Below are 14,753 nucleotides of genomic sequence, written 5' to 3'. Positions count from 1 at the left end.
TTTTCATATATCATCAACAAAATAACGAGATTCAATACCAATAGCCTTGGAGGGCAAAAAGCCGCGTCCACTGTATTCTGGCACCCACGGCAAGATTGAGCACAGAACAATCTCTGCCCCAAGGAGCTGCCTATATGAGGAAATCTACAACTTCTGAAGCATTCCTGAATCAAAAAATGGTCTGTTTCATTGAAAATGTGAGCCCGAGTATTCAATTTTACTGCTGAATATTTTGCATAATCATACACATACTTCATTGTAAAGACCTGGATTGTCTAGGATGTTGGTAAGTTGGTAGGTATTGTTTAATGGTCAATTACACGATGTGATTTTCATACAACTTTATGGCCCAAAATATAGGTTGACAGTTGTTTTAATTTTAATACATTATCAAGTTAAACTCGTTTGACTAATGATCAAAACAAAAAAGACATTAAGTGTGTACAGATAATAAAGAGCATTTATTTATCTTAAGGTTTTAGGTTTTCTTAGTTAATAGCTACGTAGCCATAACAACATGTTAAACAAACGCCAAAATTTAGCTAATCTTTAGTCAAAAATGGACACTGACGGAAGAGAAAAATCACTCTTAACATATTGTGGTAAAAATGACAGAGGAACAAATGTGTGCCAAAAAAACTGATAAGAATGGTTAAATTGACAGTCATCGTAATTTGACTTCTAGATAAACAAGCCGAAATTCTTATACTAATGCTTGGCCCTGCTATATAAAATTCAAAAATTGAGCCATCCCAGAATACATTATAAGCAAGGTTTGCGGGCTTGTGTTAACTTTGACCAGGGCTAAAGTTTAATAACTATTTCTGAAAGTTTCTTCCACGCACAACTACCAAGATGGCCTTGATCGGCAGGCATGATGAGATCTCCCATCTTTGCAATTTTCTATCACAGCATCATGTTGGCAGTTATGTAGCTTATGGGTGCTGATGTTGTGAGTCAAATGTCTTTGACAGCCACTAAAATTTAATATCTGACAAGACAGTTTACATGTATTTTTGTAGCGAATTTGATGTTAGCAAATTTGGCTGACTGCATCCTGCTTGAAAGGCACACTTTTTTGTATACCACAGATCCTGGTAGCTTACTTACCCCCTGGTTTGTATCAGATTTGCCACATGGTTCTCCGTTCGTCCAAAAACTATCTAGAGACTGACGGTACCATTTCAGGTGTCCGGAGGATTGAAACTCTTGTTTTGTTTCCCAATGTTTCTATAAGCTGAAGTCTGAAACAAAAAAACGATTGGTTCATAGTAACTATTTCTTTATCGTCATACATTTTCTTGGCATAAATACTGCTAATGAAGGTTATTGAGACATTGATATGCTGGTTATAATGGCTGTACTTGGCTGTATATAGTAGCTACAAAAATAAGAGATTAGGGATACTTTTTAAATATTTTGACAATTGTATGTATAATTGTTCTGAGTCTGCCATGCTTGTTGAGAAATAGTGATTACAGGTGTTTATTGAAAGATTCACCCGTGTTTAAATCCGTACTCAAAATGTGTATCTAATAGGGGCGGCAAGAGGGTACTTACACTGTTCTGATTTGCTTGTAATGAGACGCAGTTTTCGACAAATTGAGTTTGCGGAAGGTTTCAAGTGCTCATTTACTTTCTATCTGTTTACTAATAAACTTTATAATTCTTTAAAGTCAAATTTGTTCATGATATTTTCATCCATTTCTGATAAAACATTTTAGTGAATGTGGGCTTAGCTAGCATTGCAATACTGTCCGCAAACATGTACACACTAATCATCGTTTGTAATAAACATTTTAAGAAAATCTTGTAGCTATTATTAGATATGTAAATTAGGTTCACACATATGCCCATTGTGGTGCGTGTGATGACACCCCCCCCCCCCCCCGAGTCAGTTGGTGTACAAATGTAAAACAAACATGAAACGTATTATAAAAATAATAATAACTTCCAAGCCTCAGTGTGAACTTCAGTTTTTGAGGGACTAGTTTAGATATAATTAAATTGCAGGACATTTTTTTCTAAGAATAATTAATAGAAAAAGTAGGGATGTAACGGATTACCGGTAAATTGTCAAACAGACAAAATAAATATTGTACCGCGTTACAAGTTCGCCCACCAACGCCGTTGTTTTCATTTAGTTTCCGAAAATGAACCAGAAAGAAGACCGGTGTTTCCTGCACATTGTGACCCGGTGTCGCTGTAAAAGTTACATCGATAAAATAGGCAAATAAAACGTCTAGTCTTTTAGATTGGTTTGCGATGGCAGACGACGCAGAGTGTGAGTTTATTTCTAGCCCGTACGGGAAAAGCGCGGTTTTGGGACATTTCAGGCTCAAAATGAAACGCAAGACAAGCGATGTAGTTGAAAATGCGGCTTGTTATGTTTGTACCCACTTCTTGTCATGCAGATGTCCGCATAAAACTGGAGGATTTCTTCAACTCTCACCTAAGAAGGCAGCCTGAAAGACTTTGTTGTGAGTGCAAAATTGCACAACATGTGCATAGATGATGTTGTCGTGTTTGATGGATAACTCCAAGTTGCCCCCGACAATGCACCACCATACATAAGAGCGATTGATCGGAAGGACAGAGGAGCTTTTATTGCAAGAGTTTGAAATAAATACATTGTTTGAGTGTCTGCAAACTTGTAATTTGGAAAAAAATAAGAACATATTATTCCATATTTGCATTTTAGATTGCAATAATTTAAGGATTTTCTATATCAGCTTTCTTAACTTATCCTAATTTGTTATAAATTTAGTGTTGGTTAAGTCTATTTTTCATTTTTCCAAATGTAAAATGTTGTTAAGTGTTTGTATTCCGACTCTTCATAATATCTTTTTTCAACTTTATTTTTATTCGTTTGTGTGTATAAAGTATTCGAACATTCATACCTAGCTTTTTTATATTTGAATTGAAAAAAAGCTAAGAATTACTAATGTTAACTTCAGAGGCAAATGTTGGGTTACTTTACCTGGAAATATGATGACGTTCAAACGATTACATTATTGATTTAATCAGGATTGTTGGGATAAGAGTGAGGTTGTGCACACAAACTGGTTTAAACCCCCAGTAAATTTACATTTTACTGACTGTTCCAAGGCGGTACCTAACAATTCTTTATAACATACCTAGTGTTTTTTTATGTATATATAGTATGTATGCACTGTGCTGTTTGTGGAGTTTTGTGCTGTTCTTCTTTGTTTCTTGTTTGTGATTTTATGTTATATGTCTTAGGCGTTTACCCGGTGCCATTAAACCGGGTTTATTTTTAAACTTTTTGCAACTGAGCTTTCTGCAGCTTTTTGCATAAATATTAATAAACCTTATACATCCAGTTTAAAAGCATCCTATTTAGATCTGTAACTCGAAGTTTGGGAAGATATATTAAATATCAAACTTTAGAATAAATGTGATGATTTTAATATTAGAATTGTCAATTACACTTTTTTAGATGGAGATGTTTTAGTTCACCCTCATATGGTGATTTTATTGCACAAATGATAAGTTTCGCTTGAATATGTACAAATATTAAAGATTTCAGCTCTCGCAGTAAACATATGACGGAAATACTTCCAAAACAGGGTTTCACATAGCATAAATTAAGGAAAACTTTCTAAAAATTGTTAATGGTTATTACGATATTATATCAAAATACAATAGTAATTTTAATAGGATAGGGTAGTCCACTTTGTGTGCATGAAAGGTCCCCTCAATATATTTGCTGATTTCGTTAGAGGAAGGGCTCAGGTGCTAGAGAAGTGAGGGTGATCGTGTCGCATCATGGTCATAACCAAAATCCAATATGGCGGCCAAGATGGAAGCCAAATTTTGAAGGATCAACATAAGCAACAATGCAGGAATTTACATACTCAATCTGTGTACAGGTTAGATTTATTTATAAATTTTCTGCTTTATTAAACATGGTGATAACTAACTTTAAAGTGGAAACAATAAGTTTTTATTTATATTTTTACAATTTTCATCCAAAAATATGCCCTAGAAATGTAACAATGGCCCATAACGTTATGTAGTACTTGCAATATATATGTTAAAAAAGAAGTTATTATGGTTTATGTGATAAATGAAAATGTTGAGATGATATTAGGTCACATGTTATATAAATATTCTGATGAAATGTAGTATCTAAAGCCAAAAGTATGGCTGGGGTAATTTGACAAGAAAATTAGCCAAATTTCAATTATCGTATGTCTTGACACTGTTGTAAGACACATTTTTCTTAACAAGTGTTTTTTTTTTCGTTTTTTTTTTCACAATGACATTAATATCGGTATTTATTCAATTTTCTTAAAGAATACATTATAATTTTTACTATAATAGTTTATAACACTTTTTGATATATAACATTATGATATGATCAACTGGAATACTAAAATATTAAAACTCCAGAGTATAGTGCAAGTTTTCATACAAATGGAAAAAATTATATCAATATGAGTCATTATATATTTTGGCAACATTTGCTGTCCTAGGGGTTGCGTTCAAGCACTCTTCTTATTAGGCTTTAACATTTTATTTTATATGAAACTTTATGGTTTGTTGCACATTTGTAGCAGACCCTATTAAAACAGATAGAAATATAATTTTCACATGTTTGAACATGTAAACACGACACAATTTGACTGTCTCCAGGTCATCTTTTGTGTATTTATGGCTATGTAATTTTCAACTGCCAAGAGTTATGTAAAAAATCACCCTGCCAACTTTATTTTATGTTTGACTAAAATAATAAAGCATAAAAAGGAATTTAATCCCTTCATCAAAAAATAATTTCCAAAATCTGTACCCAACGTTTAAGTATCTCATGTAACAAAAAAGAGATTTGTTCAAAATAATAACTGATCCTTTCATGATTTGAGCAGAATATCAACCTCCATTTGAGGAGTAATCTTTCCCGAAACAATATTTGACAAATGGCGGATCATTTTAGAAGTACAGTGGTGTAATTGATATATTAAAGGAAATTGAGTAGATGCGTAATTTGTATGCATGTCTCTAATGTTACAATGTATATTTCTTCAATTGATTTGGGGTATGAGTATGATTTATTTGACATTACATATGTATGTAATGAAGATTCAAAGAATATGTGTGGCTTACTTCGTATATAGTAAGATAAAAACAAGCAAATAATTCACTCATGTAACATTCACTCATGTAACGGCCATTTTGTTACAGTAGAGATGCAAAGTGTTACAGGAGAGACACTCTATGCCTAAAAATAACGAAACTATGGTGGTGTTCATTAATAGTGTAATAAATTATCACATTATATAGTAAGAAAATCACTATATTTAATTTAATATCCCATTTAAAGTTGAAAATAATGCTAACATTTCGGTTTCTAGTTTCGTCGATCCAATTATTTTGTTACACGAGAGACCGTTTTTGTGACAGTAGAGTATGTCATTAGTATGTCATTTAAGTGGCTAATTATAACTATGTGTTGATGATTTTAAAGTTAAATGGTCAAAGGTTTTAATGTCATCTTGTCGTTAAGCCGTTTTCATTTTGTCATTGCACATGATAATTTATCGAAAATGTGTTACAGGAGAGACCAACTATTGTTAAAGGAAAGATTTTCACCGACCATTTTGAGAATTTTGAATATGATTACATAGAAAATTGAACTTTAAATTATTTAGTTGTGTCCATTTCATTATAATAGTATATTTTTATTAGAAATCCTCAACATGTTAGTAATGTTCGAGCTGGAAATGCTGTTTTCTGTTTTACTGTTACATGAGTGAACTAATGTTACACGAGTTTAATCATGACTACATATGCTTCGTTTTATTTCACCATCAATTTTTTTTTTATTTAGCTAGCAGTATATTCTATTTAAATAAAATTTCCATCAACACGAGTACTCTTAGTGACACTTTTTTAAACAACACATGAGATAATTTTGTTATCACATAACTATGCCCGTGTATGGTCGATGCGGACGGAAATTGCCTTCCATCATGCAAAAGTATTCTTGCATTTGGTGAAACCGATAACGTAGAAGATATAGAACTACGGATAATAGCAGAACTTGTTAGAAATGAGAACAAATACCTGAATGGTACGGTTATGATTGACGGGATTGAACATAACAAGAACTGTATAAAAAGACCAGTAGACCCTTTCAGGGTTGAGCATGCTTTTCTCTGATGGGATCTGTTGCATCTTTGGCCTCGCACGTTACAGTTTGTGGCAGCGGTGGGATGAACACAACTAACGGGCCGGAGTTGCCTTACCCACGAGTTTCCCAAGCCAAGATTCGGGACGAGACATCTCGGAGGTGGAAGTAATGTAACGTTCCACTGTAGGCGGAAGTGAGTAAATAGTACGTTGGTGTACTTTGTAGGTTGTATGCAAATTGGCATATCCAGGTCTCCGTGTGGATGGACAATATAATGTACAAAAAGACCAGTCGACTTCTTCAGGCTTAAGCATGCTTTTCCCTAAAGGGATCTGTTGCGTCTTTGGGCACGCACACTACAATGGCAAAAACGGGAGTGAATGTCATTCAAAGCAACTTCATTTGAATGAATCTGAACTCAATGCTGATGGTTGTGAAAAGGAAATAACAAATGTAGATGTAGAAATTGCGATACAACCAGATCATTATGATATTAAGTTAGATGAAAATGACAAATGCGTAACAATGAATGTTCACAAGAATACGGATGGTGGATATGCCTTTGAACTTAATGACGGAAACATAGCACTGAAAACAATTATGACACAGTAAAGGTATCAATTGGTCCAGAAGAGTCATCCAATCCTTATATTAAACCAGATAGTGCCAAAACGACTGTTCAAATAGAAGTAACAGATGCCATTTTTCCAATTGATTGCATCAGTGAGACAGTAATACTGGAAACCCCGAATGAAACTTTTCCGATAGAGAGCATAGATAAAATTATCCAATAGAAAGAACAAAGTAGACTGTTCCGTCAAACATCAATGGAGCTGTTCCAGACAAACAAACACATGATACTATAAAGATAGACGAAACAAAACTATATAGCACGAGTGAGACTATTATAAAAGAAAGCACAAACGATACTGGATCGTTGAAAAGCACAAATAAGACGGTCCTAAACAGATATAGAAACGATAGAAAGAGAAAAATGAGACAGTTCAAATGGAAATAATAAATAAGAGTGGTCTAATAGAATGCAAAAATAAGTCTATACCTAAATTGAAATTGTTTATAAATTTAATTATTTGGGAATTGTGTTCACCACAGGTGGGTCTTTTAATACGGCCTTTGAAAGTATAGCTGGTCAAGCCATGGAAGCAATTTACACGATGAAGTCATATCTTGTTAAATTTCCATACATCTCTGTTAGTCACAGGTTAGATTTATTTGATAAACTTATCGACCCAGTGATATGTTATGGTAGTGAAATCTGGGGATATTCTAATGCACCAGTCTTAGAGAGATTGTACCTTAGATTTTATAAGCAATTACTTGGAGTCAAATTGCAGACCCAAAATGTCTTTGTCTATGGTGAATTGAGCAAGATGCCATGTAAAAATAGAACTATGTACAATGTCATTAGATATTGGACTAAGATTATATGTACATCAGATATAAAGTATGCTAAACTTGTATATAATATGATGTTAAATGACTTAGATATATATCCAAATAAGCCATCTTGGGCAAAGCATGTTAGAAACATATTACAACGATTAGGACTTAACGATGCATGGTTATTCCAGACCGTAGGAAATGTGAATTTGTTTTATACCATGTTAAACTAAGAATAAGTGACCAATATAAGCAAGAATGGAATGCAGATATACAAAGTTCAAGTAGAGCATTAACGTATAGACTGTTTGCTGAATTTAAATTTCAACCATATTTAGATATTGTTAACATTGAAAAGTATAGAATCTCATTAACTAAATTACGTGTTTCATCACATAGACTTTGTATAGAAACAGGTCGATGGAACAAATCTACACCTATTCCAGTTAATGAAAGAGTCTGTTTATTTTGTAACTCTTTAGAAGATGAATTTCACTTTATTTTCGAATGTGAATGTTTCATTGAACTAAGACAAACACTAATAAATAGATATTACCGTACCAACGCTAATGTTGACGCTAATGTTGTAAAGTTCAAAGATTTATTACAATCAGAAAGTTGTGTTGTTTTGAAAAAAATAGCAACATTTTGTCATAAAGCATTTGCTGCAAGAAACTTACTATTTTACAATTAGTAATATATGAGCATATATATATATATATATATATATACTAGTACGTGCGTTGCTAAAACTCAAACATTGAGTTTTGCCTGAAATAATTATTATTTATTGTATTGCAAGTTACTCTCCTTTCGCTGTATCTTACTACATGTACAAAGTACTCATCGCCAACCATATGAATGTATTAACCATTGTATTTGTATACTGTACTCATGGGCTTATCCCTACTGTATATGTTTTTCCACAATAAACACAATATAAAATATATGTTCAGATAATTTAGATGTGAATGTGTGTGTGTGTGTGTGTGCGTGCGTGCATTCTGTGTGTCATAAACGATTGATGTGATATTGAGCTTATGTATACAACTGATGTATGTTCATAACCCTTAGACCTGTATGCATTCGTAGTATTTATTTAAAAACCTATCTATTTAAACTATACTATCAAAAAAATATGCCGTTAAAATGTGCTGTTTTGTTTTGGAGCCACTAATTCCAGGCAGTGTAGAGTAACTTGCATCGACCATTGACGTGCGACATTTTCATTGAACATAGACACTGAATAAGGTTAAGGTAAGCATGATCCACCTAATGTCATGTTATGATAAATTTGGGAAGGAAATTGTTATCTGTATGATAAAGGGAATTTCCTTGTTTCGATTTGCACTCAGACTTCTACATTCGGCAAAACTTGGTGTTTACTTATTCGGACAAGGTATATATTTATTTTATGAATTTATAAAATGATTATATCAAATTATGTGCTTGACCGACTTAAATACCTTATTTCAGTAAGCTACAACATATACTTAAATCTGATTGTGATAAATGAAAAGTGGTTTATTGTGATTATCATGATTTTTTTTCCTATCTTAAGTCTAAAAAGTCATAAGAAGTAGATATTACGCAAATTACAAAAGAAGACATTAATAGTAAGATTAGGTTAATCCTGTTGAAGATTTTATCAGAAACTGGTGCCATTAGTATTTATACTTATATTTTGACAGTTTCGAAAAAAAAAAGTTCAGCCTAATTTTTGTAAGAAAATCAATTCATACAAATGACACTTAAACTGTATATATTTTTTTCTTTAAATTCGAAACCATAATTTTACCTTTGGTATATTATTCGAATAAATGCGCAGTATGAATTGATTGACACTTAATAGCAAACGGAATTTACCTTGGTCGTGGTATGGCATGTCATATAGTAGTCATGAATATAAATCTATGTTCATTCACCTGTGTTCAACTTCCGTCTTAAATAAATTCATAAAATTCTAAATATTCATGTACATTATATACAATTTGTGATCGATATGTTTCTTAATTCCAAATGCCATATTGGCAAACGTTCTGCTCAACAATGGCTTAAAGGGGCTGTACTCCGTATGATAAAATAAACAAAAAAAAGAAAATTGTCGAAAACTGACATAAACTTGGCATCGATATGTACAATGTATTGAAACTTACTAACTGAAGTACCGCATAGTTTACAATTTAGTTATTTCGTATTTTTCCATTAAAAAAGATTACTGGATATGTCTACCAGGTAGAATTCATTCCTTATGCGTGATTGGCTAGTCGGTGTTATCACGTGATATTACCGAGGTAGCTCTATAGATTAAATATGTCCCTAATCTTCTGAAAGCCGCCGTGGCTCAGTGGATACGACGCTGCATTGCAATTTTGGCGACACGGGTTCGAACCCGGAATCCGACACATTTTTTTCGTTTTTACATTTTGGTAATTTTTTACAATTATGATATCAAAGCGTAACACATTCTATTAGATAATTGTCGTGAGAGTCGTTAGAAAAAATATTTTTTGGTGCCAATCTGGTGTACAGTCCCTTTAATTTACCATACATATGATTATTAGGTACGAGTGAACTTCAAAACATTGCGTTATACTGTTAATATTATAGAATGTTACGAACTACAATTGTTAAACGAAATCGCATTGTTGTAATCCCATTACATATTTCCCATGTATACAAGGGTCATATTGGCCATTGATTGAAACTGTCAGTGTAATCTGCCCTTGGTATATTTGTTGAAGGCACTGGCGCATTTTGCTTAAAATTATATTTCTGGTGTGATATCTCAGCCCCGAAATACCCTTCGAAAAGATGAAAGAGGAAAATGAAACTACATTGTAGTAGATAAATCTAAAAGAGTGACACGACGTTCAAGAACAATTTCATTTTTTATTGAGTTGATACAACCACGATAAATGTATGGGCAGAGAAAGTGTCATGTGACAGGAAAATGTCCTTTGTATACCCTTTTTATTCAGAAATGAGTAATATATATGCTTCATAATTCAAATCCGAATTCTGAAATAAATATCTTCAATCGTGAATCACCTATCTTCTTCTACCATTTCCTTCAAAGCAGCAATATTCTTTACAATTAATCGCGTGCTACCTTCCATTACGATGGCCGTCTTTCATAATTGACTGAGTAGCTTTAAATGTTTTAATCTAACGAGAAGTGTTGAGAAACGCTCAGTTTGTATCAGTTTCCTCCTCATACACGTGTTTTGATGAAATTGACAATACAATATGATTTTGAATTTAATGACTCTTATATTGGCCAGTGTATAATATGAAATCTACCACTTGAAATTTGAATAACCTTTTCATTTCTACATCAAATGCTAGCAAATTCAGATAAAGACTTGACCAATATCTTTTTAATTTAAGTGACAAATTTATATATAACATAACTGTTTAAGTACTTAAAGTATGACGTTGAATAAAACTGATGTTTGTTTTTTTTCATTCCCAGTTGATGGCGTTTAAAAACGTCTCTGGTGGAAGAAGAGGAACGTGGGTTCAGAGGCATGAATACGCCCTTGTAGAAGTGGCCAAAGAGCATATTTACCTAAATGCAAACTTAGTGCAAGCCTTGCATCTTATGCGGAACAGATGCATTATTAATGAGGAAGACTACAGGCGATTGGCGCAAAAATTTTCTAGCAGCGGCGAAAATACCCCGCGAGAAATGTTCATCAAGTTTCTGGGGGAACTTCGAAATAGGGCGACATTCAACGAGTTCACGTGTTTCCTGTTCGAAATGGATTGTTCGCCATTTGCCTATGCCTTATGCAATCAAGTTAGTCAACCACTTATCCATTTGTCTGGATCGGACGAACTCGATTCTACAACAGTTTTACAACAATTTAGTAATATTAAAAGTCACATAGACGACAATGTGTACAGGGGGTCGAAAAGTATGTCTGTTCAATGGTATGCTCAGAACAATTTAGCGAAAGGAAATAGAGCAGAAGATGATGCACAACGGCAATTTTATGTAAATCTTTACGCATCATTGTCGTTGCTTCATTTACATCTGTACACAGACGATCAACTACTTCTGCAAGAAGTCAGCGTGGACGAAGTTTCAAAGGCAGTTCCACAAAATACCAATATTACTTCGGCTTTGCTTACAGAGATGTGCATGCATGCCAAAATATGGGCTATTCGAGGGGACTATGTTAGGACATTAGAATGTGTAGATGAGATGAAAAAAATGCTAGAAAGGTTTGATCATGCATTCATGAGAGCACTTATCCATTTTTACTGTATCATCATCTACCGCAAATTGTATCCTTCGAGCTGTGAATACCTTGTCAAATTGGCCGCTGAGTCCGCTGACCATTCGCTTGGTGCTCTGTCGAGGCATTCAAAGATCAACACGATTTTGTTTGAGCGAATAGTATACACACATCTGGTCGAAGTTTATCTTGGCATAGGTCTCGATTGTTACGTTACATCAGGCCGCTTGAAAAAAGAACACAAACTACCGGCAAAGGTGATTATCGAAAGACTCGAATCGCAGATTAAACCCGCCATGGAAAGCAGGGTAAAGATGAGACTTTCCGTTTGTCGCGCGAAAATATGCGAGGATGAAAACGAGCCCAAACTAGCATGTGAACACATAAAAAATGCAATACAGAAGGCGGAGGACGGGTCTCAGTCAACACTAGAAAGGGATAACATCAACAACTACTACCAGCATCTGATAGTAAAGCTTGCAAGAGGCATGGGCCCTATACCAGACGATGAGGCAGTTGATGAGGAAGAAATTGATTATGACAATGCAGCTATTAATGATATCAATGCTGGAATTGTTGAGTTGCTGTACATCTTTTCCTGCTTTTGGTTAATAGGTGTTGTTATCTTTTTTCACTTTATTTGCATTTTTGAGTCGATATTTCTTATGTAATCTCATTGTTTCGATATTGTATCTTTGTGGTTTATAAATTATTTCCCTTATTGCGTTAAATGTTTCCTTGGTTTGTGTCGATTTGATCGAGTTGTTCATGTTTTTACTTTCAAGTAGAATCCAAATAATTCATGTTGATAAACAACAATGCAGTTACATGTGGTGTTCTACAAAGCAATATCATTTCTTTGGTTGCTAATTTGTGAAATGCTTAGCATACCTGAATGCATCTCTAGTTAAAGAAATAAACAGCTTGAATTCTGTTGTCGGTTGGGAAATTTAACAATTATGAGAGAAAATCGCTCGTGCACGAAAACTATAGTTACACTCTTAAATTATGGTAGATTTGAAGTACTTTGTACATCATGGCATCATTAACCCAGGACTATATTACCAGACATACATTTAAAGAATACATGTACATTCAAAAAAAGATAGTCAGCGCATTTGAAAGAAACCACATTGGTTCTGACATGATGCTGTTGAAGTGTTAGTATGGAATATTCCAGATACACGAACAAAAATACAGGTTCGCCTTTTATCATAGAAAACAAGACTAGAAAGGTGTGCGGGTTCTGCGCCTGGTATAATAAAAATCATAAAAAAAGGATTTTTTGAATTACACTGGCTGTTGTTGTTGTTGTTGCATTTGTTGTTGTTGTTATTGTTGCAAAGTCTAGTGCCTAATAGCAGCTCATAGCGCTGTGTCACATTTCCTGTCAATTAATTTACTACCTGTGCCGATGACAGACTGGTGTCAACTATTGAACGTAAACCGATGTGAATGAAGCAGTCCTATGTACCACATAACAGACACAGTGACTTACAAATATATATATATATATATATATATATATATATATATATATATATATATATATATATATATATATATATAGCAGCAACAAAAGAAACTATTTTACAGAACAAAGCACAATATACATATTATAAATCATAAATGTAGGACTTGTACATTATATTACATATTAACATTTTAACAGTTCTTTTATTTAAAAAAAGACAATTCAAAATATTACATCGAGAACAGTGGTCAAGATTAATAGCCACGTAACTAATTCTTTGATAATTCTTTTCTTACCATTGTTAAAATGCATTGGTAATGGTGGCCCCTTTAAACAAAATCGTCCCTTCCGTCCACATTAACCCACACACTGAGCTGCCTTTAGGTTGTCAATTGGTAAAATAGTGAAAACACAAGACCTATGTGATTCAACAAACACGTATAATATTGAGAATTACGGCCATGCTGCATAGACTGCCTGTCTAGACCTAACATCTTAAAACAAGCAGTCTGGCAGGATGTCCGTTATTCTCAATAGTATACGTGTTTGAACGTTGACCTGAAAGGCACTCTTGTTTTTTCAATCGCAGGGAACATTGCAGTTTCATGACCGACCATTTGTAAGAAATGTTTAAAAAATCATCTCGAACCAGTGATTCTTATTTTTAGATTATTATTCTTGTCCGAATCGGTCTAAAATTCAAGGCTCAAATCTGATGATCAGTCATTAAATGTGCAGTTTTGTCGCTTAAGGTATCGTGTGGGATTGATGCAAAAACGTATAACAAGAATTGCTTCACGACCCCTGACACCCTACATGGGGAGAAAGTGACACTTGTGTACTATACATTAAACAACGTTAGAAAAAAGTAATTTTTTATATAAGAAAATTATAAATGGTTGAAAGTAACCACTGTGTATTCGATAAAGTGACCATATCCGGTTTAGGTCACGGTACACACAATGCGGTGGAAATGAAAACAAAAAAACTACTGTCAGCATATCTGTTATGTTTTCAGAGGCATTCGAGGGGTAAAGAGTTTAGCTATTTAATGATTGAACTTTAAAAACAAACATCATTAAAACACATCATTAACATGAAATCATACAATAAAGAACTTCAGTCCATAATAAGACCTTATGATGCCCTTCCAAAGTTTTTACCGAAAATTTCAAAACATATCCATAATTCTAATGCTTAAACTCTGGAAGCAGTTTAAAATGTCACAATTGTACTGTTTGGGGGAAAAAATAGTAATGCAACATATATTTTGGTCTTCCTTTTTGCACTCAACCCAGCCTATTTATGAAAATATCGTAAATAAATGTATTTTGATTTGGCAAAAAATGTGTAAAATGAAATTTTAAACGCATGTTTTGGTAACGAGTGCACTAGGTGTTCATAAAGTGTCAAAATGTATTTAAATCAACGTTCTATGAGATAAACAGGATAAACCTGTCTAATTGGCAATACATAGGAT

General features: G+C 33.6%; 1 protein-coding gene across 2 annotated transcripts; it reads left to right on the top strand.

Annotated features, from left to right (window-relative positions):
- The first annotated feature begins 8,679 nt into the window (after window positions 1-8,679).
- On the top strand, window positions 8,680-12,735 carry LOC128209251 (uncharacterized). 2 transcript variants are annotated; one of them, XM_052913205.1, is made up of 2 exons: window positions 8,680-8,812; window positions 11,031-12,735. In XM_052913205.1, exon 2 carries the CDS (start codon window positions 11,034-11,036, stop codon window positions 12,468-12,470), a length of 1,437 nt encoding a protein of 478 aa, XP_052769165.1. In that variant the 5' UTR covers window positions 8,680-8,812; window positions 11,031-11,033; the 3' UTR covers window positions 12,471-12,735. The 2 variants fall into 2 exon arrangements, with proteins under 2 accessions (XP_052769165.1, XP_052769163.1); XM_052913203.1 differs by lacking the exon at window positions 8,680-8,812 and adding an exon at window positions 8,833-8,954.
- Window positions 12,736-14,753: the final 2,018 nt, after the last annotated feature.

The sequence above is a fragment of the Mya arenaria genome, chromosome 11 (assembly GCF_026914265.1).
Source record: "Mya arenaria isolate MELC-2E11 chromosome 11, ASM2691426v1".
Classification (NCBI taxonomy): domain Eukaryota; kingdom Metazoa; phylum Mollusca; class Bivalvia; order Myida; family Myidae; genus Mya; species Mya arenaria.
Note: the sequence above shows the minus strand (reverse complement) of the source record. Positions and strands in the feature narration are given on the sequence as shown.

Excerpts from the sequence above, each read along its gene's own strand:
- LOC128209251 (XM_052913205.1), top strand. The coding sequence starts at position 11,034 with ATGGCGTTTAAAAACGTCTCTGGTGGAAGAAGAGGAACGTGGGTTCAG.